At 33.9% G+C, this 21,802-nt stretch overlaps 1 protein-coding gene across 22 annotated transcripts; it reads left to right on the top strand.

Annotated features, from left to right (window-relative positions):
- The first annotated feature begins 391 nt into the window (after positions 1-391).
- Positions 392-11,382, top strand: LOC107814439 (uncharacterized). Of its 22 annotated transcripts, none has more exons than XR_012696516.1 (8): positions 492-506; positions 612-647; positions 1,518-1,616; positions 2,917-7,879; positions 8,012-8,060; positions 8,433-9,771; positions 9,880-10,071; positions 10,939-11,382. XR_012696516.1 is itself a non-coding variant. In XM_075225022.1 (8 exons), the coding sequence occupies exons 4-8, from the start codon at positions 7,825-7,827 to the stop codon at positions 11,000-11,002; spliced, it is 501 nt and encodes a 166-aa protein (XP_075081123.1). In that variant the 5' UTR covers positions 507-647; positions 1,518-1,616; positions 2,917-3,224; positions 7,234-7,824; the 3' UTR covers positions 11,003-11,382. The 22 variants fall into 22 exon arrangements, 6 of the variants coding, with proteins under 6 accessions (XP_016495340.1, XP_075081125.1, XP_075081122.1 ...); XM_075225022.1 differs by lacking the exons at positions 492-506; positions 9,880-10,071 and having other exon boundaries at positions 507-647; positions 2,917-3,224; positions 7,234-7,879; positions 8,433-8,549; positions 9,208-9,423; XR_001654547.2 differs by lacking the exon at positions 1,518-1,616 and having other exon boundaries at positions 403-506.
- Positions 11,383-21,802: the final 10,420 nt, after the last annotated feature.

Genomic DNA, 21,802 nt, shown 5'->3' with positions numbered 1-21,802 from the left:
CAATTTGAACTCTCAATCTTTCGTCTTAACTCTCAACTCGTCCTTCTACAAACAAAAATGTTACACTACGTGTTAGACTCCGACTATATTTGAAATTAGTTAAGTCACAAACTAATTAAAGAGATTATTTTAATTTCTTTTTTCTTTTACATTCTTTATATATTTTCTCATTTCCTATTTTTCTTTTATAGATTCGGTATTTTGTTACCCTTTCTGTTTATGAAAATTATTTGTTTCATTTCTCTTATTATAGAAGCGACAGTCGAGCTCCATCAGGAGTCAGTGTCATCAACATGCCTGCTTAGGCTAGAGAATTTTGCCACTGTTTTTCTATATTATTACGTTGAATGCCATAAGAGAATTTAGTAAATAAAGACAACTTCTCAGACAATTTAAAGGGCCACTTATATAGGTAAAATAGCTCTAAAAGTTGCAGGCTTTGCCTCTTTTGCTGAGTCAGTGTATTAATAGCAGAGCACGTGGACTTTTCCCCCTGACAGTTGGAGGTAACTTTGGTGCCAATCTAGCTAAAAATTTATACGAGGTTTATTTTTCCCTGCTTTTCTTCTGCAACAAGGGTAAATGTTCTTCTTTCTCACAACTTTGTGCAGCAAGGGGTTTCACTCAGAAGAGTTGTACCATAATTGGTAATATAAGGTTTCCTCATTTAGTTGCTTTTTCTGCTATTCGATCACATCTCTCTCTTAATTTCTCTGTATCATGAGATTTCTCAGTTGTGTAATTTATTATTTTCCTGTGTGAAAGGGCTGGTCTTGGTGTAATGTATTGTAAGATTGTAAGATTAGGATTTCTTTTTAGGAAAAATTGGTGGATGGTGCTAGGGTTTGGGAATTTGAGAAATTGATAAAATTTAGAATTTTATCTGCTTCGTCCTCAATAATCCAGAAAGAGGATTGTGATTCCTGTAGTAATAGACCCAAAGTTAAATACCTTCTCACTGTAAAACCTGCTTCGACACTTTTATTTGTAGTTTTTATCGTTATTTTTGTTTGAACATTGTTATAGTATAGTAACATAAAATCGTCTTGGTATTCTGTTGTTCCCTAATTCAGTCAAGATAGAGAAAGCTAAGGATCTATTAATCATAAAATGCATCAGTTTGCCATTGCATATCGGAATTGCTCTTTATTCTTTCTAACTATATAGAAGAGCCCTAGAGCAAGCAGGAGACCCTTGTCATCTCTGCTTGCCGACATGAAGGCAGTTAGGTATTTTCATCTGCCTTTTATTCTATGAGAAATTTCCCTGCGCTTCGCTGTCTATGAGATAACAACGCACAGAATTTTTGAACTTCTTCCGCGTAACCTCTCTGCACCTGTCAGTGTCATCAACATGCTTGTCAGGCCCAAATGCTTCTCTGGATTTTCACCACATGCCAGCCCATGAAAAACCAAAAATCTAAAAAGATAGTTATTTGCAACTCAGTAAAATTCCACCGTCTCTGATATTGCACACGTGTTTCGCTCTCACTCTCTTCTGTTAAAACACTCGCTCAGTAGGATAACTACGGCAAGTTGCAACAAACGTTTGGATGCAGTAAACTGAAACAACACTTTTCTTAGGCGGCGAATTTGGTTCTCTCTCGCTACTGTTAGGTACCCTTCTCTTTCACTAACTTTGTTCCTCTTGATTTCTACCCTTGCACTCCAAAATTTATCCTTATGCTAAAAGCCCTAATTTCTTTTATTCCCTTATTGTGATTTTGGGTAAATTGGAAAAACTGTGTGATTATGTAATAATTTGGAGGTCTCCTTCTCCATTAATCGATTTCGCAATCGCTGTGGATTTTATAAAAATCAACTGAAATTCAATTGGGTATTGCTTTCAAATTTGATGGGGTTAATGCTATTACACTATCAAGCAGCTTAGTTGCAGTCATTACTTAACAAATCTTATGTGCTAACTTGTGTAATTGGGCCGGCCTGCCATTGACAAATTGGATTCTTTCTAACTGTATAAAGTTTTCCCAAGAACTCACTACATTGAACTTTCTGAAGCTAAACACTATTTTACAAGAAATGAATTTTCTTTTTGACTACTGTTTAGAAGGGTAAGAAAGTTTTGGTTTGACCAAGGGAAAAAAATAGTTGAAAATGTTAAACCTAGAGCCTTCTCATTACGCTTTATGATGAACAATATTAAACCTAAAATCGAAAAGAAAGAGAGAAAAGAAATTAAACCTAAAAAGCTTAGCTCATTTAACTTAAATCATTGTGACATAACATTTTGGATTGGTTTGAAATTAAGGCTTGACGTAAAAGTTGTTCAAACACTTCATTTTCTTCATGTAAAATTGACCAATTATTGGACTTCCTATTGATGTGCTTAATGGAATCAAAAGGTAATGTGGGTCCCATTTCTGGTCTTCTGATAATCCCAACATAATATATTTGTTGTTTGATATGGCTACTGTTGTGTGGTTAAATTTTTTGGTTTCTTAATTTTTTTTCTGCTTTTGATATGAAAATAGTTACAGCTTACTTTGCGCAAAGTAAAAGATAAGTTGCATTTAGTGGTTCATTTGGTTATGTCGTTGCTAAATACTTCAAATGTGACCATTCAACTGTATTCACTTGAAGAAAAGCTTTATCTTACCACGAGCTACATATAACATAAAATATGTTTGAGAATCTAATAAGCTGCTAAAATTGATCATTTAACCATGTATATATTACGTAGATCAATTCTATTTGTGCAATTTCTAATTTGTATTTTTGATTTGGCAAAATTTCTACCGGATCAGATGATCTGACCTTCTGAAATTAAATCATTATTGACTTTCAGCCAATGTTTTTTTAATGAATCTCTTGGTACAAGTCATTAGAACTATTTCTTAGTATGGTTGCACTATTGTTTGTTTACTGGCCATGAATTTTATAACTTTAAAAATTGTAGGACTCTTGTACCAACTGATATTAGGGAACAACAAATTTTAATATTGATGGACTCTGGACAAACAAACAAGCGTCCCTGCTCGGAAAAGAAATGTCCTAATAGGAATGTTAGACAACATGAATAGTATAAACTTAAGATGACGAATGAAAAGAGTGCACTATCATTACAGGAAGTACTCAAAAATCAGGCGTTGCAACGTAATCGCTTTGAAAGAGCGACTTCTATTATCTCTACTGATATAACAACAACATTAGCACATTTATAGTGTACTTCTAATACAAAGGGCTCCTACTATACTTCCAAAACAGGTTAGTATACTAATTTTATATCACAATCTATACAGTACGCAATTGTTTCATTGTTTAGAACAAATATAATTTTTTTATGTGTATGAATATCTACCATAAATTTAACACTATAGACATCTGTTGCGCTTACGCCAACTATGCAGAGAGTAAGGTTACAATGCTTCCATCATTTCCTCCTTTTGACAAGGGAAATCCTCTTTGCACTTATGAGAAAGGCAAGTTGCCTAAAGTTACCATAATTTTACACTAATATATAAGATATTATGTTGACTAAAAAACTACTTATCTGGTAGGTTCAACGTCGGTTGTACCTAATGAACAAAATGATACAACCGAGATAATGATAACTAAAGGTTTATATTTGTGTCATCTTTAGGCAATATCATTTTGTGCTTACTATTTTACTCCTTACAACCTCTACAACATGCAGGTCGCGCTCGAAATAACAAAATTGCTATGAATATTGAATTACGTTCAGACTATATGCCATTAAAAAGGGTTCCAAATTGTAAATTTTGCTTTGCGAAAAGATTTGAATATGAATCTCCTGGATTTTTGTTGTGGCACTGGTACAGTTAAGATAATTTCACATCGAATGCCCACTAAGATACATGATCTATATTTTGAGAATAGTTAAAAATCCTAACACTTTCGAACATACATTAGAACATATAATAATACATTTGCATTTACATCACTTGGTATAAACTATGATACAGACTTAGCGCGAAGGAATCATGGTATCTATACTTTTAGAGTTCAATGACGAATGTATCACCTAATAGATGATTTGTATCCCAGAGAAAAAAAACCAAAAAATCTATAGTTGTACTTTTAAGACGACAACAATGAGTTAGCAAATAGAATGGCATGCTCTAATAAAGTTAATGAATCTATAGTGAGGGAACTAATGGATATGTTGACAGTTAACCCGTACTCCTTTTTTATCCGATCTTTGATAGATATTCCTGACCTACAAAACTTTCATATTGGACTGAAATGTGATCCTGGCTTAGATCAACGAATATTTAATTTGCCAACTTCCTCAGAAATTGTTGCATATGAGTTGAGGACAATGACAATAGTATAAACCATGCACCACATATTCAAATTTACACTCACACCAATAGCACACAAATAGTGAACTATTATTATGGATATTTTGACGCCTTGCAGTATCCTTTGTTGTTTTCATATGGACAGAATGGGTGGCATTGTGGTATTAAGAAAATTCCTAAACAAAAAAATATTCATGGAAGTTATGAATGTCAACAGTTGTCGAGCATACAAAATCTTTGCTCTCTTGATTCATATCTTCAAATGGAAGCTCAAACTTTAGAAAAAGGAAAGAAAAAAAGAGATGCAGTTTTTGCACGTGAATATTACTGTTATAAACTTCAAATAAGAAATGATGACGAGGATGAGTTGCTACATACTGGTAGGCTATTTCAGCAATATTCAGTTGACGAATATATAAAAATTGAAACCCAAAGACTTGATTTTGCTTCGTTCAATCAAGATTTATGTATAGTGGATATATTGCAAGGACTTCTAGATATTTTAAGACTTGGAGAACGAGATTCTTCTAACATTGGTAAGCAAAAATTTCCTTTCAGCTTCTTTTATAGGTGGACCTAGAGATATGCGACAACGATATATGGATGCTATTGCATACAACGTTTCGGCAAACCAGATTTGTTTATAACTATGACCTGTAATCCGACTTGGCCGGAAATAAAAGAACATTTGTGGACAATTGATGAAGCACAAAATAGACCTGATTTAATTAGTCGAGTATTCAGAGCTAAAGTTGAAGAACTGAAAACAGATATAAGCAAGAGAAATATCTTTGGAAAAGTTGCTGCTTATATGTATACTGTTGAATTCCAAAAACGAGGTTTACCATATGCTCATTTCCTTATAATATTAGCTAACGAATATAAGTTATTGACATCAGAGGCTTATGATGAAATTATTAGTGCTGAATTACCAGATGCTAATTTGGATAAAAAAATTACGTTTGATTGTTCTCAAACATATGATGCACGGTTCATGCGGTAATCTGAATCCGACAAATTCGTATATGAAAAAAAATGGGCTTTGTAAGTTTAATTATCCAAAAAAATTTGCTGAACAAACATCAAAAGGAAGTGATTCTTATCCCATCTATAAAAGACGAAACACATGAGAAGTTGTGAAAGTACGAGAGCTGTAAATAGATAACTCTTGGGTTGTTCCATACAATCCTTTTTTACTTGGTAAATTCAACTGTCATATGGACGTTGAGGTTTGCTCTAACATAAAGGTTGTTAAATATCTTTACAAATATATTTATAAAGGACATGACAAAATTGCATTTTACGTACATGATAATGATACAAACAAAGAAATAGATGAAATAAAGGAGTATCAATCTGCTAGATGGGTATCACCACCTAAAGCTGATTGGCGTTTATTTAGTTTCTCTATTAGTGAGATGTATCCAAGCGTTTATCATCTTCAATTACATCTTAAAGGGCAACAACTTGTTTCTTTTAAAGGCAAGACAAGTATTAACTCAATCATTAATAATCTAATGATTAAGAAAACAATGTTGACAGAATTTTTTCAGATGAACAGAACTAACAAAGATGCCGTAAAACTTAACTTATTATACAAAGAATTTCCGAAACACTTTGTATGGTCAACAACAGACAAAACATGGACACTGCGACAACAACGTTGCGCTGTTGGTCGTATCGTAACATGTCACCCAACTGAAGGAGAATGATATTATCTCAGACTACTGTTGCTAAATGTGAGAGGACTGAAATCATATGCAAATCTTCGAACTATAAATGGGGAACGTTATAATACTTTTAGAGAATTCGTAGAAAAAAGGGGACTGTTACACTGTGATAACAGTTTAATTGCTTGCATGTCAGGGGCAGCAAGCTACTAAAAGCCATATAGTTTAAGGCGTTTATTTTCTACATTATTAGTGTGTTGTAATCCAGCTAATCCAAAAGAAATATGGAAACAATTTGAAGAGCAATGTCAGAAGATTACAAAGTGTTACCTAATGTTGAAAAAAAAAGATATCCAATATCAAGTTTTAAATCAGATCAATGATATTTTACACTCTATGGGTCATAATGTAAATGAATATGAGCTTATCCCAGAAATCGTTCAACTATCTATACTGGAAAAAGAAGCGAAGGAGATATTCTTTGAAAGAACCATCAGGGTTGGTGAAGAAGATATACTGTTACACAAAAAACTGAACACAAAACAATTGAAAGCATACAATGTGATTATTGACCAAGTATTTTCCAAGAAACCAGGAGCTTTCTTTATCGATGATCCAGGAGGGACTGGAAAAACTTTCTTATATCATGCTTTATTAGCGACTATTCATAGTAAAGGGTACATAGCTCTAGCAACTGCTACTTCTAGCATTGCTGCTTCAATTCTTCCAGGTGGGCGAACTGCACATTCACGTTTAAAAATACATATAGACATTGATGAAAATTTCAGCTGTAACATTAGCAAACAAAGCTCAACTGCAAGTCTGATTCGTGATGCAAAATTAATTGTATGGGATGAAGTATCTATGGCTAAAAAAAGAATGCTTGATATTTTTGACTTGCTCTTAAAAGATCTTATGGATACAAATATTCTATTTGGGGGAAAGTTGTTATTTTTGGAGGTGACTTTAGACAAACTCTTCCAGTTGTTCGAAACAGGAATAAAGAAGATTTTATTAGTGAAAGTTTACTATATTCTACCATTTGGGACGAACTTGAAAAATTGCAATTATCTGAAAATATGAGGGCAAAAACAGATCATGTTTTTTGTGATTACTTGATAAGAATTGGAAATGGACAAGAGAGGATAAACTTTAATAACAAAATTGAACTTCCAGATTCTATGATTATTTCTTTTACAACTGAAGAAGAATCTCTAAACCATTTATTCGCTATGACATTCTCAAATTTACACACATCCTCCTCTAATTCTTTTTTTGCAGATTCTCGCGTTGTTCTAACGACAAAGAATGATTTTGTAAATGAAATCAATGATATTCTTATAGCAAAATTTCCAGAAAAAGCTACTATATTTATTGGTATTGACGAAACCATTGAGCCTAATAATCAAAGTCAATTTGAAGACCTATTACACACTTTGAATCCTGCTGGTTTACCTCCTTACAAATTAACTTTGAAAGAGAACTTCCCCATTATATTGTTGTGCAATTTGAATCCGTATGAAGGTTTATGCAATGGTACACGGTTGATATGTTGCGATATTAAGACACATGTTATCAGTGCTAAGATCGCGACAGGCGATTTTAAAAATAAGCACGTATTTATCCCAAGAATACCATTATTATCTTCACAAGACGAAAGATTACCAGTTCAATTTAAAAGAACACAGTTCCCAGTAAGATTATGCTATGCTATGACTATAAATAAGGCGCAAGGTCAGACTCTGGATTTCGTCGGAATATATTTGTGAGAACCTATTTTTTCACACGGTCAACTTTATGTTGCCTTATCGAGAGCAAAAAGTTCAAATTGCGTCAAAGTGCTGATCCGACCGTCCACGCTAGCCAACCGTGATGACCATTCTACATATAATATCGTTTATGACGAAATTATCCAAAGAGCATCCTTGTAAGTCTTCTGCTACCCCAAAATACAATAATTTTTCTGTTTTATTTTGTCCTTTTACTAACGTACATTTTGTTGCATTTTTTATATGCTTAGCAGTACTCACATCTATTTTTTTTCTTTTTGGTCAAATAGGCGATGAGATTAAGAGTGGGCTTCTACTTACCTCGAGCTCCGAAAGAAGGTCAGTAATGAAAGTTCACAATCATAAATTTATATTACTACTTATAAGATCTCATTTGATCAGATATGATTGATCCACTTATTTTACCACGAATTTGATTTTAACAAAATCAGTAATTGGGTTTATACGGGTAAAACAAAAAAAAACATCTTGTGGAGTTTAAATTGGAGATGATGTGTTAAGTTTGGCGGTGGAACCTCATGTTGATCATTCATTAGTAATGGCTCTTGTGACTGTTTATGGCTTGATACAACAAAGATCATTTGGGAATCTTTGCTCTATATTACTAATTTATACTATAAATTTATGGTTAAGTATGCTATTATAAGTTTAAAGCACTCGCTAACTATTGTTCTGGTCCACTTATGGCAGGAAATATCAGTTATTTTTTGACAAGGACATGCTACTTTGTTCAGTGATTATGGATTCAACCTATTTTGATTCTAATATTTTCTATTTCTTCAAGTTGATCTTGGTTCTACAATTAAGGTATTGTATCAAGAGTTCGACTTATTTATACTGGATGTAAGCTATATACTTAATTCTCCAGTAGCTGGTCTATGTCTAGAACCAATGCATTAGTAATAATAAGATGATGTCACTGTGAGATGGAAGAGATGGAAGAATATGTATGGTATTATCCAATAGCACCGTCTCTGATTTACCTTTTCATTGTAGCTTCTTTTGGATATGCACATATAAACATAGAGGGAAATTCGAAAGGCTGAGCAAGATGATATTTGTTGTCATTGTTTTGTAAACCAGCTTATGGCTGTTTTGAATTCTAAAATATTTGATTGCTCATTGTGATCATCGCAAATATACATTTCTATAAGTTGTTGTGCTTCTGCTAAAAATGATATTGCATTTCTTGGTGTATATGTACTATAGAAAAGACATATTATATGGTATTGAAACAAAAAAATCCTAAATAGAGTGGAATGGATATAGAGCATTCATATCATTAACCCTCATTAGTTTGGTATTGAGTCATCTTTGAGTGACTGACTAATTATCTTTTCTAGAATGTAAAAATAGCTTGGTGCTTTGTAGTGCTTCAAAGAATGTACTTTATCCAATTTCAGATGTTGAGTTGTCAAATAATAGACAAGAGAATTCTTTTGTCTTGCCTCCCTTTTTTCTTTAGGTTTCTTGGTGCTTTTGCCATGCTCAGTCTGTCATTCGGCCACAACTTACAACTTGCATCTAGTTTGTTATGGATGATAGGTGGTAGTGTTGCGCAGGCAATAACAGATGTTACTATTGATGCCTGTGTCACAGAGAACAGTATAAGCCATCTTTCTCTTGCCAGTGACATGCAAAGCTTGTGTGGAGTGAGTTCTTCAATCGGGCAACTGATTTGGTACACTATCAGTAGATTTTTGGTTCATTTAATTCCATCTAAGGTTTAGTATCGCTGGCTTAATTCAATCATTATCAATGGAATATTGTGCTAGAGTTTCGATGTGTCAGCTTAGTATCATTAAATTTATAGTTGAGGGTATTGTTGACTTTATACTTATATGTGCCTTCCAGTGGCAATAGAACAACCACGTCTATTTGGTTTTTATCTGGTTCTAGGATTATTCTTCATTTTCCTTTCTCTTTAGCTTCTTCATCTCTCTTTCACCATCTGGGAAGACGCTTCAGCAATTGGGTTTTAGATCAGATCTTCTTCTATTTGATTCCTGATTATTTTTCTACTTTTAAGGTAACCAAATTTCTCATCATGTTCTCCAATTCGGATAGGATTTTCACCGCTGAAAATTCGTTGAGAATTATTTAAGATTTTTGATTTATTCTGTTTACCTATGTCTAGGGAGTACCATATGGAAAGAGGTTAAGAGATGCACGAGAAGATTCTAGGTGGTATCTGCTTATGCCTTTTATATTACTAGAAGCTCCATTGTCAGGATTCGAAGGTGAACATGAAGTTTGTGGAGGGTTTTGAAAGGAGAGTAATACTAATGATAAGGGGAGGGGATGATGTTATCAGTATGATGTTAAGATTGTAAGCATTTCACTTGCTTGATTTTACCAGATATGCCTGCAATGTAGTAAATTTTTTCTACTTTTCTACTTGAATTTTATTCTCTGTTGGTTACTTGGTGCTACTCTTAAATTTTTTCTCTGCCTCATATGTTCTTGAATTGGGACCAAAACTTTATTGTCCTTAGTGAGATAGCTTATTGCATTGCTTGTAAATTCAATATGTTAGGCCAAAGCTTGGTACAAACGCTTTTATTTAGCAAAGAAGATGACAATATCATCTAAATTCAAATACCTGTTTTCGGTTTTTACACCAACTATTAGCTTCTCAAATGTTAACTTTTCTGAAGTGCTAAGAACATATTTAGTAACACCTGTTTAGACAGGACTCCTCAAACTACTAAATTCAAAATAGAAATTCCGACCCTTTGTGACATTGTTCTTTATCAGTGATGTGGGAAGAGTGTGCCTACACCATTTAAAGTTTTAAGTGGCAGGTAATCTTCTTTAGATAACCCAATTCACCAACCAAAATTACTTTGTCAAATTTCATGCAGTTACAAAAGTAATTTTGTACAATAATGATCTTGTAAAAGCTTATTTCAATGATAACAAAGTAAATTAGGCAAAAAGAATATCTTGCAAAAATGCTCATGAAGCAATTCTAGCAATAGGAGGACTTCAGATAAATGAAAGTGGATAGAAATTTCCTAATGGCTTATTATATGATTATAATGTATGTTGGTATTTTTTGAATATCTATCGTAGTGACTGAAAACTGCATCTTCTATGTTCAATCTCTTGTACATTGCTTCATTGAACCTAAAATATCGCATTTTTAAGTAGGCTTCAGATTCCTGGTTTTCTCAGATATTTTACTATTTTGCAGTTTTCCCCACTCAGTTGAAATGATCTGTAGGGACAATAGCTCCCCTGATGAAATTTACAGCTAAATCTGCAGTCAAGAGTTTCCGCGATGCGAATAGTGTCAAATGACAGTCTGGTAGTGGATAGTTCAGAAATAGAGCCCATCTTATCTCATATTGCCATTGTCGAGGAATCTGAGGACACTTCACCTTCAACTGAAATTACATCGAGCGAGGATTGTTTGGAGACTGCTGGTCACCTGCCAAGTGTTGAAGTTGACGGAATTCAATCTTTGTCACATGCAGAACTATCCCAATGTTGCATATGCCTAAACAGTGAAGGTGTTAATTATGCGCTCAGTTATATGTAGACCCATTCAGGAAGATATATTTGTCAATGATAAAAAGCTTTTTCCCGACTACGTGATTGTAATTACATATATATTAAGAACTGTTATTTTTTACTATACTTACAACTGCAAGTTTGCTGACTGATCTCTGATTGTACCCTGCCACTGTAACGAAACCCAAAAGTATGTCCATACATTGTGTCTTTCATAACTGGACATCAACCAAGGTGAATTGTCTTTAGTACTAACACAGTTACTCTTAAAAAAATTACTATCAAGACCGAAAATGAAAGAAGTAAATCGGATCAACGTTTGAGAGTTAGTCCTAATTATGTGATAAATATGTATCTTAAATACACAAATTACACTTGCAGTGTACCCAAAAAATATTATAATGTTAGTATTTAATATTTTGTCCTACTTGTCACTCTCATAGATTGCAAGTAGCAACTTAACGAAAGTGAAGTAAATCGGATCAACGTTTGAGAGTTAGTCCTAATTATGTGATAAATATGTATCTTAAATACACAAATTACACTTGCAGTGTACCCAAAAAATATTATAATGTTAGTATTTAATATTTTGTCCTACTTGTCACTCTCATAGATTGCAAGTAGCAACTTAACGAAAGTGAAGCAAATCGGATCAACGTTAGAGAGTTAGTCCTAATTATGTGATAAATATGTATCTTAATATATTTCTGCAAAATACAACAAATGTAATCAGTATGCAAATATTTTTTAATTTAATTTTCTTATCCTGCAAATCCGTCATCAACATAATAGGATATACAGGGGCGGCTGAAGCCTAAAGCAGCTAAAGCAAGTGCTTTTTGGGTCCCCAAATTTTCATATTAATATAGTATAATTTTTATAAAAATTATTATAATTTAAATTGGTATTATGCGACATGATTAATTATTGTACAAAAGCTATATAAATTTTTAGAATAGTACAACATATATATTCACTATTTTTCTTCTTCTAATAAGCGATGAAATATCTTACAAGATAGTGTGTCCAGCCTAACTTTTAAATCATTGTCTCAAACATGTCGGAAAGTGAAGCTTGTTAGGATCTAAAAAATTAAAAATAAAGCTATTTGTTCAACATATAAGCTTAAAATTTTGAGTTTTTTGGGGTATGACTATTTAGTATAATATACTGACTGCAACTAGTATAGTTAGCAAAAGTTTACCATCAAAATATATATATATTAATGTTGTCAATAGACCGTAAAGAGGTCTGGCTTCTTTTTTTCCCTAAAAATATGGACAAAAATAATTTTCAACTTTGAATGTGCATATTGATATCCGTAGATTATGTGAAAAAAATATTGAGTTTAACGTTGATTCTTTTCTAAAGGCCTATATTGCTTATAGAATAATTTTAACAATTCATGTAATGGTTTAATTTTCTCAGTGAAAAGAAAAAAATTAAAATTGATAAAATCTTACCTAAAATAAAGAATAATCCAAGAGAGATTAAATAGATTAGTTGTATTATTAGTGAAAAATGAATTATTAATGATTTTGCATCTACAAAAGGTAGAATGATAATTTTTGAAGAAAAAAATAGTTTAAGGCATTTCATTATAGTTTGGCTTTAGGCCCCTGATGATAGGCTATAATTACGTATTTTAGTTGTTTATTACACTCTAATTTACTACACTTTAATTGAGTCTGAGCTTTGATCGCGAGTATTTTGCACTAATGGTGTGTCTTATACCTTGTAGGAGTGATTCCGAGCTATGTAAATGTTATGGAATGAATTCAAGTAATTTAGAGGTTTGAAGTCTGAGTAAAAGCCCAAAGAATTAAGTCAGGATCGTGTTCGGGGATCAACGGATGATAGTTAAGAACGAACGACGAATCGAGTAGGTATATTGCACACTGTCTAGTAAAATACATATAACTTTCCGCTCAGAATTTTATTTGGACTCCACAATATATGGTTAGAAAGCTAACTCAAAGGGATACAACTTTCATGTTTTATGTTTTTCCAAATTCCAAATCGAACAGGGTGAAAAGTGCGCATCAAGTGCACGGCCGCGCACTAGCCGCGCAAATGGGGCAGAACGCTGGTCAATATGTGCGGCCCATCTGCGGTTGATCCGCAGCCGCGCACGTCTATCCGAGAAAAGTGTAATTTTTCGCGTAGAAGAAGGTATAATTGTTTGAGCCCAACCCTACTTGGTATATATACATGAAAAAAATGGTATTTTGAGGACTTTTGACATAATTTAGAGAGGAGGCTAAGGAGACCGGGGATTCGACCGGAGGCAAGAATAGCTCGTGGAACACCAGTTGGGAGATAAAATCATCGATTTCTACATTCCTTCATCTTTACTTTGTAATTTATTTATGCAAAATACTTGGGATATTTTTACTATGAGTATGAGTAGCTAAAATCATAATCTAGGGTTTTGATGGAACCTATTGGAGGATGATTTTCCTGTTACGTTAATATAGATTTGCCGTAGTATTTTCTCTATTTGTTCAACTACGTTATTATTGTGGTTGGTTGAAGAGCTCTCAATCGACTGTGCCTATTTAGTGTGTATTACTCGGAAGAGAGTGCATATTTAGGTAGTTGTTGAACAACATCACTCCTAACGTATATGAGGGATCAATACGGAGGGTTTAAAGGTAGGATTAGGGATAACGAAACCTTGGGTGCGATCCGAGTGAGCCGTACTTAATGCCAGCTAGCGTAATTCGGGATAAAATGTCTAGTAAATTGTGGTAATTACTCGGGAGAGAGTTACGACAGTCAGAGCGCTCATAATCGGTAGAGAATACTTAGGCGAATTTATAGAAAATGTAGCGGGAAGGATTCCGACAATAGGGAAAATCATAACTCTAGACCTCCTTAATCTTGTCTCTAACTCTTAGTATCTTTAGTTGTTAATTTACTATTTTAATTTGTTAGTTAATTAGATACAAGAACCTTAATATTTATAACTTAGGAATTGTTCGAGCTTGTCTTCTTAGCAATATTAAACAGTTAAGCTAAGCTTTAGTTCTCTGTAGGATTCGACTCCGGACTTGTAAACCGGATTATATTTGCAACGACCTCTTAGTTTTTTTTATAAGGCATAGTTGGGCGTGATCAAATTTTGGCGTTGTTGCCGGGAACTTAACGGTATAGTTGTAGTTGTATATATTGCTAGGTTTCGAGTTTGAACTTTTATTTGTTTTGTTTTGTTTTTTGTATTTTTTTATTTTATTATAACCGTTGATTTGGGAAACATGATATCTTGGAATTATGGGAATTTAGGTGTAGGTAATTCTACTATTAATCCTCATAAATTTTGTAAAGAAAACCACCTGTATTAAAATTATTAAAATATTCTCGAGAGCGAGTTATGTGCACCAAATCAATCTTATTTGTGGAATGTATGTGATGTGTGTGGTGGTAAAAATGGTCACTTTTATGGTTGTGCTTATATTTCTTATCTTCCCCCAACCCCTTACTATAATGGTTCTTCTTTTTTCATGTGAAGTTAATAGGAACAAAGAACCCAGGGATGATGAACTAAAAAAGATCGAGGATATGATAAAGTGCCTTGTGGAACAATATGATGGGATACAACTGTGGGTACTAAGGCAAGATGCAACTATTCGCAACTTGGAGACTCAAGTGAGTCAACTAGTTGAAGATTTTAATGATCAATCTGCCAATATTATGGATAGTAGCCAGGAGCAGTGTGCATTAGAGATGGAAATTGAGGTGCCAATGGAGGGGTCCAAAGTAGAACCCCAACACTCTAACCAGCTAGAATTTGAGGATGTCGATGTTGGAGAAGACGACCGCTCATCTAATATAAAATCAATGAGTAGATCTCACCTCCCCTTCCCCATACCATAGCTGGAAGGGATAGCATATCCATAGAAGAGAGAGTACAGAGTCAACCAGGGACGTTGAAGATACAAATTTAGTTGACTCAGTGTGACCGGTGTGGAAGAGGTCTTGAAGTTCATGTATTTGAGCGCGTTGGACCTCATTCCAAACACTTCTTTACATTATGTTCAGATGGTGAAATGGAAATTGATCTGCATGAGCCAATGCAAAAATTAAAGGAAGAGGTAGATGAGCCCTATGTTTTGAAATTCTCAACACCGTCTAAGCAAAATGACACTCCTCGGTTGAAAGCCAAAAAACTCATAAAGTATCATTTAATTTTTGGCTCGCAATAATTTATATCGCCCCAAGAGCATGATTACAGAGCAGAATCAAAACTTGGGGTCCAATTCATAAGTTCAAAGTGGAGGCAGGAAATGATTCGCATCGTGCTGCGACGTTAAATCAAGCGTTTGCTGGGAGGCAACCCAGCTTTACTACTTTCTTTTATTTTTTTATTTTTTTTTAATTGTATTATTTTTGTAGTGTCTATGTTTGATTTTCTAGGAGCATGGAAAGCAAAGCTATTGGAAGGATGCAACAGCAAAGTAGATGGTTGGAACTAAGTATGAGGTACCCGCACGAAGGACCAAGCCTGGGAGAAGTCTGAGTATCCCATGATCAGCTAGTGCTTCGGCCTTTAGCCTACCGGGAAGTTTCTTTTTATCTTCTTATTAGTATGGTGTGCATTGGGGACAATGCAAATTTTAAGTGTGAGGTGAGAAGATTGCCTGGGTGACTTTCTATGCTATTTTAGTTGTGTTAGTTTAATTGAATAATTTTTTTTTTTAGAAAAACGAAGAAAAAAAGATTGGACTTTTCCCGAAGATAGATCTATTAGAAAATTTTCTTGAGGGATTTAAGTCTAAAGAAAAAGACAAAAAGATTTTCTTTTTTTAGGTAGTGTAGCAATTACCCCTTGGTTTTTCTTTGTGCTGCGGTTCTTTTCCAAGGGTTTTGTTTGAACCGGGTGTAGTTAGTTTTATTTTTTTAGGAATATGAGCCATTGTGTTGTGTGTTTAATTGAAGCAATATCTCTTGACTTTGTTATGCCTTGAGAATAGTGAGTACTTTGGTTGTTACGCTTAGGCTTAGTTTTTGACTCTTGTATAAATACATTAAATTGTATGATCTCAACTTTGCTTAACTGCTTTGACTAGAGTGTCTTGATGAATCTAATCTTGAGTGAGTTATGTGTCGTGTGTGTGTGAGAGAGGTTTTGTGTTATTCTGTGCGTTGCATTTGATGTCTAGAACTTGCCCCGTGTGTTTGCAAAGCGAAATAGTAGTTTTGTTCAGTCTTGGAAGTGATATAGGCGTTTCTTTGTTGAACCAGATATGTATATTTTACCCGCCTAATTGTTATGTATTGTAGTTAACTCCTTTGAGCATGTAATCCTGTTTCTTTGGCAACCACATTACAAGCCTTACCCAATTGTTTGAATTAACCATCTATTTGAACATTTTAACCTCTTATGAGCACTTGAATAGTTATGAACATTGTAAAAGTTGTGTGGGGTAGTTGGTTTGGCTTTTGAGTTGAACTAATGAGATAAGGAGAAAGGTGCACTGTTTTGAAAAAGTAAGAGCCACTTGAATTGGAAAAGAAAAAGAAAAGAAGGAAAAAAATAGTTGTATTGTTGCGAAAAATATTCCTTGATAAGTGATGGTTCTTGATGTAATTGTGCTTAAAGAAGTATGGAGTTAATATATATTGATGTGAAGGTAGAGTTATGGTTTGACATAAGTGTGGGGTTTTAAATGTTAAAGTGTATGTATTAAAGTGCTTAGGGAGGAGTAGTCACTCCTATATCCAAATGTATCCTGCTCGTTCCGCAGCCTACATTACAACCAAATAAAGTCCTACATGATCCTAGACTGAATGAGCTCGATTAGTAGAGTAGTACACTACGGGCAAGCCTATGGTGCATCTGTTGTGGCACATGAATGTTATTTCTGAGAGTGAGTGAATTCTTTCTATCTTGAGTTCCTAATTGTTCTTAACTTTTATATTGTGTGGAACTACTCTCTTTTGTTGTGTGAGGGCACTTAATTCATAAAGGAAATGTAATGTCAGTGACTTTTATGTTAGAGTAAGTGAGTGAGTTGTGAATAATGTGTGGTACTTGTGAGTCAAATCTTGAAGTGAAGATGTTACGCTTTTGTGCTTAGTCTATTTTAAGTATTCTTGGTGTGACGAGTTAGGAGGATTGTTTAAAAAGGTCGTGTCTATATAAAGTGTAGTTTAATTGCTCGAGGACGAGTAATGGTTTAAGTGTAAGGTGTTGATGATAGGCTATAATTACATATTTTAGTCGCTTATTACACTCTATTTTACTGCACTTTAATTGAGTTTGAGCTTTAATCGCTAGTGTTTTGCACTATGGTGTGTTTTATACCTTGCAGGAGTGATTTCGAGCTATGTAGATATTATGGAATAAATTCAAGTAATTTAGAGCTTTGAAGTCTGAGCAAAATCCCAAAGAATTAAGCTGGGATCGTGTTCGGGGATCAACGGATGATAGTTAAGAACGAACGATGAATCGAGTAGGTATATTACATACTGTCTAGTAAAATACATATAACTTTTCGCTCAGAACTTTATTTGGACTCCACAATATATGGTTGGAAAGCTAACTCAAAAGGATACAATTTTCATGTTTTACGTTTTTCCTAATTCCAAACAGAACATGGTGAAAAGTGTGTGTCAAATGCGCGGCCGCGCACTGGCCGTGCAAATAGGGCAGAACACTGGTCAATATGTGTGGCCCATCCGTGATTGATCCGCGGTCGCGCACGTCTGTCCGGGAAAAATGTCCTTTTTTGGATAAGAGAATGTATAATTATTTGGGTCCAACCCTACTTGGTATATATACATGAAAAAATGGTAGTTTGAGGACTTTTGACATAATTTAAACCTAAGGAGGCTAAGGAGACCGGGGATTCGACCTAAGGAGGCAAGAATACACTAGGAGCAAGATGGAGAATTCTTCTACGAGTTTTTCACTTCCTTCTTCCTATTTTCATTATTGGTTATGAATTCTAGTATTGTAGTTATGCATACTATTATGAATAACTAATTTGTTATCTTGGGTTTTGATGGAACCTATTGCAGGATGATTTCCCTGTTACGTTAATATAGATTTGCCGTAGTATTTTCTTTATTTGTTCAACTACGTTATTATTGTGGTTGGTTGAAGAGCTTTCAATTGACTGTGCATATTTAGTATGTATTACTCTGGAGAGAGTGCATATTTAGATAGTTGTTGACCAACATCACTCCTAACGTATATGAGGGATCAATATGGAGGGTTTAAAGTGAAGGGGTGCTCCTAGGTGTGTGTAGGGGTTGTGTTTGTTCGCGAGAAAGGACTCCTCGTCAAGTAAGTTTGGGGGGTGTGGACACACTTGCGCGAATTCGGGTAACGGCTACAAGGGAAAAATCGAAAGGAAACTGTACCCGACCAGGGATGGACGTAAACTCGTAAGCTGGGATTAGGGATAACGAAACCTTTAGTGCGATCCGAGTGAGCCGTACTTAATGCCAGCTAGCGTAATTCGGGAGAATATGTCTAGTAAATTGTGGTAATTACTCGCGAGAGAGTTACGACAGTCAGAGCGCTCATGATCGATAGAGAATACTTAGGCGAATTTATAGAAAACGTAGCGGAAAGGATTCCGACAATAGGGGAAATCATAACTCTAGACCTCCTTAATCTTGTCTCTAACCCTTAGTATCTTTAGTTGTTAATTTACTATTTTAATTTGTTAGTTAATTAGATACAAGAATCTTAATATTTATAACTTAGGAATTTTTCGAGCTTGTCTTCTTAGAAATATTAAACAATTGTAGCTAAGCTTTAGTTCTTTGTGAGATTCGATTCCGGACTTGTAAATCGAATTATATTTGCAACGATCGCTTAATCCTTTTTATAAGGCATAGTTGGGCGTGATCAAACCCCAATCTTTTTGAGCCGCCCCTGAGGATATATAGATACATAAGACAATATTACATATCATATGTTGCATGATCAGACATGATCTTAAAGAAAGAGTATCTTTATTGAAAACATAATGGAAAATCATATTTATATAACAACCACCGGAGTTGATTATGCACCGTTTGATTCATTATTATGTAATCAATCATTCACTATCTTAATTTTGGCGTATTTATGCATGCAATGCGTGGAATACTAGGAAAACAGCATGACAACAATGCATGGTGTTAAAGTATTTGATACTCCCTGAGTTCACTTTTACTTGGTATGTTTTGACTTTTCACGTTCCTTAAGAAATAACAAATGAAGTGTATAATTTATCATGATACCCATATTAATTGATGCATATTTTATTGGATTTGAGAAAATAATTTGAAATGAGTAATATATACTGTGGGTATAACAAGAAAAAAAAAATTGTCTTCTCTTCATATGCGTAAAGTGACAAGTAAAAATGAAAACCTGTTTTTAGTATACATGCCAAGTAAAAGTGAACGGAGGGAGTAATTTTTAAATATGTTTGGAAGTCGTTGAAGAAACATTTCTTATCTTAATTAATTGATTGAAGTGTTGTTCATTGGTGTTTTATGGTTGTCTCTTGTCTTTAGTAATTGTATCACCTCCTACCGTTTAGAGAATTATTGTCTTCTAAATGCGATATTTCATTAGTTATTTTTTCAGGCATCAAGCTAATCGACCAACTATAGCTTCTGAGATTCCAAGGATTCACGGAATCTAGATTACATAATGTGTTACTTAACTATGTGCATTTAACCTTCAATTAAATTACATGTGTTGTTTTAGTACAGTATTTAACAAAAATTGCCCTTGTAAAGCATTCTAAACTATTGGATCTAATTAGTTAGAGTCTTAAAAGGTGAAGCGAATTGATGATCTGGAAAGAATTAGATATGATCATATGCTTGAGCTTACCCTATAGTTCAAATAAGATGCTAAAAATGAAATGAAACAGCTGTTTAGTTTAGTTCATCATCTTGGAACAGCCAAGGCCACACTATAATGCACAATTTCCTCATTTCCTCATTCTGAAAATATACAATTTATGTTTCTATAACTCTATGTTAGAAAAGATAAAGAGTTATTTTCTGGTCAACTTGACCTATTAGATTTGGCTGATTTATGCAAATGTCGCTTTTAGACCACTGTTTGGATTTTATTTCTATTTTAAAAGTTATGCACATATAGTCCTTGAAAAATTACCCCTTTTTGGGCAACGAAGACTCGGATCTAATGTTTGTTTATATAATTTTCAGTTTGCTCACAAAATATTAGATTGTGATCTAACGTTATCTCATAAGATTTTCAATTTGCTCAAAAAATATCTTTAAATCATGATAGAAATAATTCATCAGTTGCAAGAGAAATAAAAAAAGACCGTTTTACTAAACAACTGATACAAATTGGATGACCGGCGAAATTTCATATAAGATTTAGGTGAAATGACAGCAGGTAGTTATTTTTAAGTATGTTGTTTAAAATATATTCACAGTTTACAATGTATTTAAAGATTAGCCAATTTGCAAAAACTTCAGGACAGGATGTCCTGAAGTTTAAACCTCAAAATTCAAACTTCTAGAGTTTGTTTCCTAAAGTTCGAAAATCGTGTCAAAAATTTCGAATCTTATGTATTGAATTTCAAATTATCAGTTCAGAAAATTTGGGACACTAAATCCTGAATTTCAAATTAGCATCTCAAAGTTCAGGATAGAAAAATTCAGTATACTTAGTTCTGTAGTGTGGATGAATTGGCTAATCCTTAAATATATTATAAATTATGAATATATTTTAAATAGCACATTTAAAAATTGGCTACTTGTGCACTTTGCCCTAGATTTAGGGTTTGGATATAAGTTGGGCCAAATATAGTGTCAACTAGAACTTGGGTCGAGAGAGACCATCTTAGAAGTTTGAAGTAATTTTTACCTCCTATAGTTTGTTAACACCTTATTTATTTTAAATAAATATTATTTAAAAAAATTATATTCTATAGATACCTTTTAATGTTTATAGCAAAATATTTAATTTTGGTTACCTCCTTCTCCTAAGCCACTAAATACGCTATTCAGTTACACTATTTTCTTTCTCTCTCTACTTTGATACGCTATTCAATAATGAAAGCAGTAAATTTTCTTTTTATCAATTCGTCATTGAAGGCTTGAAGGCAGATAGTTTCCTCTAATCATTCTTCAATCTTCATCAGTATGGTTGCTGCCTGACTGTTACAACTTCTTCCAGTTCTGAGAAACTTTTCTCTTATAGCTGATATTCTCAGCTCTACACATGTAACATCCGTTCTATCCTTTAGCAATTGTTCCATAAAGACTCCAATATCAAGTGTATTATCCCGTTTAGACCAGAATTTTTTTCCCTTGTTCTTTTTCCCAAGGCGGCGCGTTTTCACTACCGGCTTCCAGTGAACGGCGGATTTCCCGGAAATTAAGGTTTGTTCTTGAACAAAGACGATGGAGTTTGGGGCTGAGCAACTTGATTTTCTGTTAATATATTTCAATGTATTTCATTGTATTCATTGTCTTTTTCTTCATTGTAATTCAATGTATCTCGTTGTATTTCATGTATTTCATTGTATTCACTGTCTTTTTTTTCATTGTATTTC

This window comes from Nicotiana tabacum, chromosome 11 (genome assembly GCF_000715075.1).
Source record: "Nicotiana tabacum cultivar K326 chromosome 11, ASM71507v2, whole genome shotgun sequence".
NCBI lineage: Eukaryota > Viridiplantae > Streptophyta > Magnoliopsida > Solanales > Solanaceae > Nicotiana > Nicotiana tabacum.
This window is presented reverse-complemented; position numbering and strand designations above follow the sequence as displayed.

Excerpts from the sequence above, each read along its gene's own strand:
- LOC107814439 (XM_016639854.2), top strand. The coding sequence starts at position 7,825 with ATGACCATTCTACATATAATATCGTTTATGACGAAATTATCCAAAGAG. Across the intron at positions 7,880-8,011 it reads ATTATCCAAAGAGCATCCTT|GCGATGAGATTAAGAGTGGG; the intron begins GTAAGTCTTCTG and ends TTGGTCAAATAG. Across the intron at positions 9,424-10,938 it reads TCAATCGGGCAACTGATTTG|TTTTCCCCACTCAGTTGAAA; the intron begins GTACACTATCAG and ends ACTATTTTGCAG.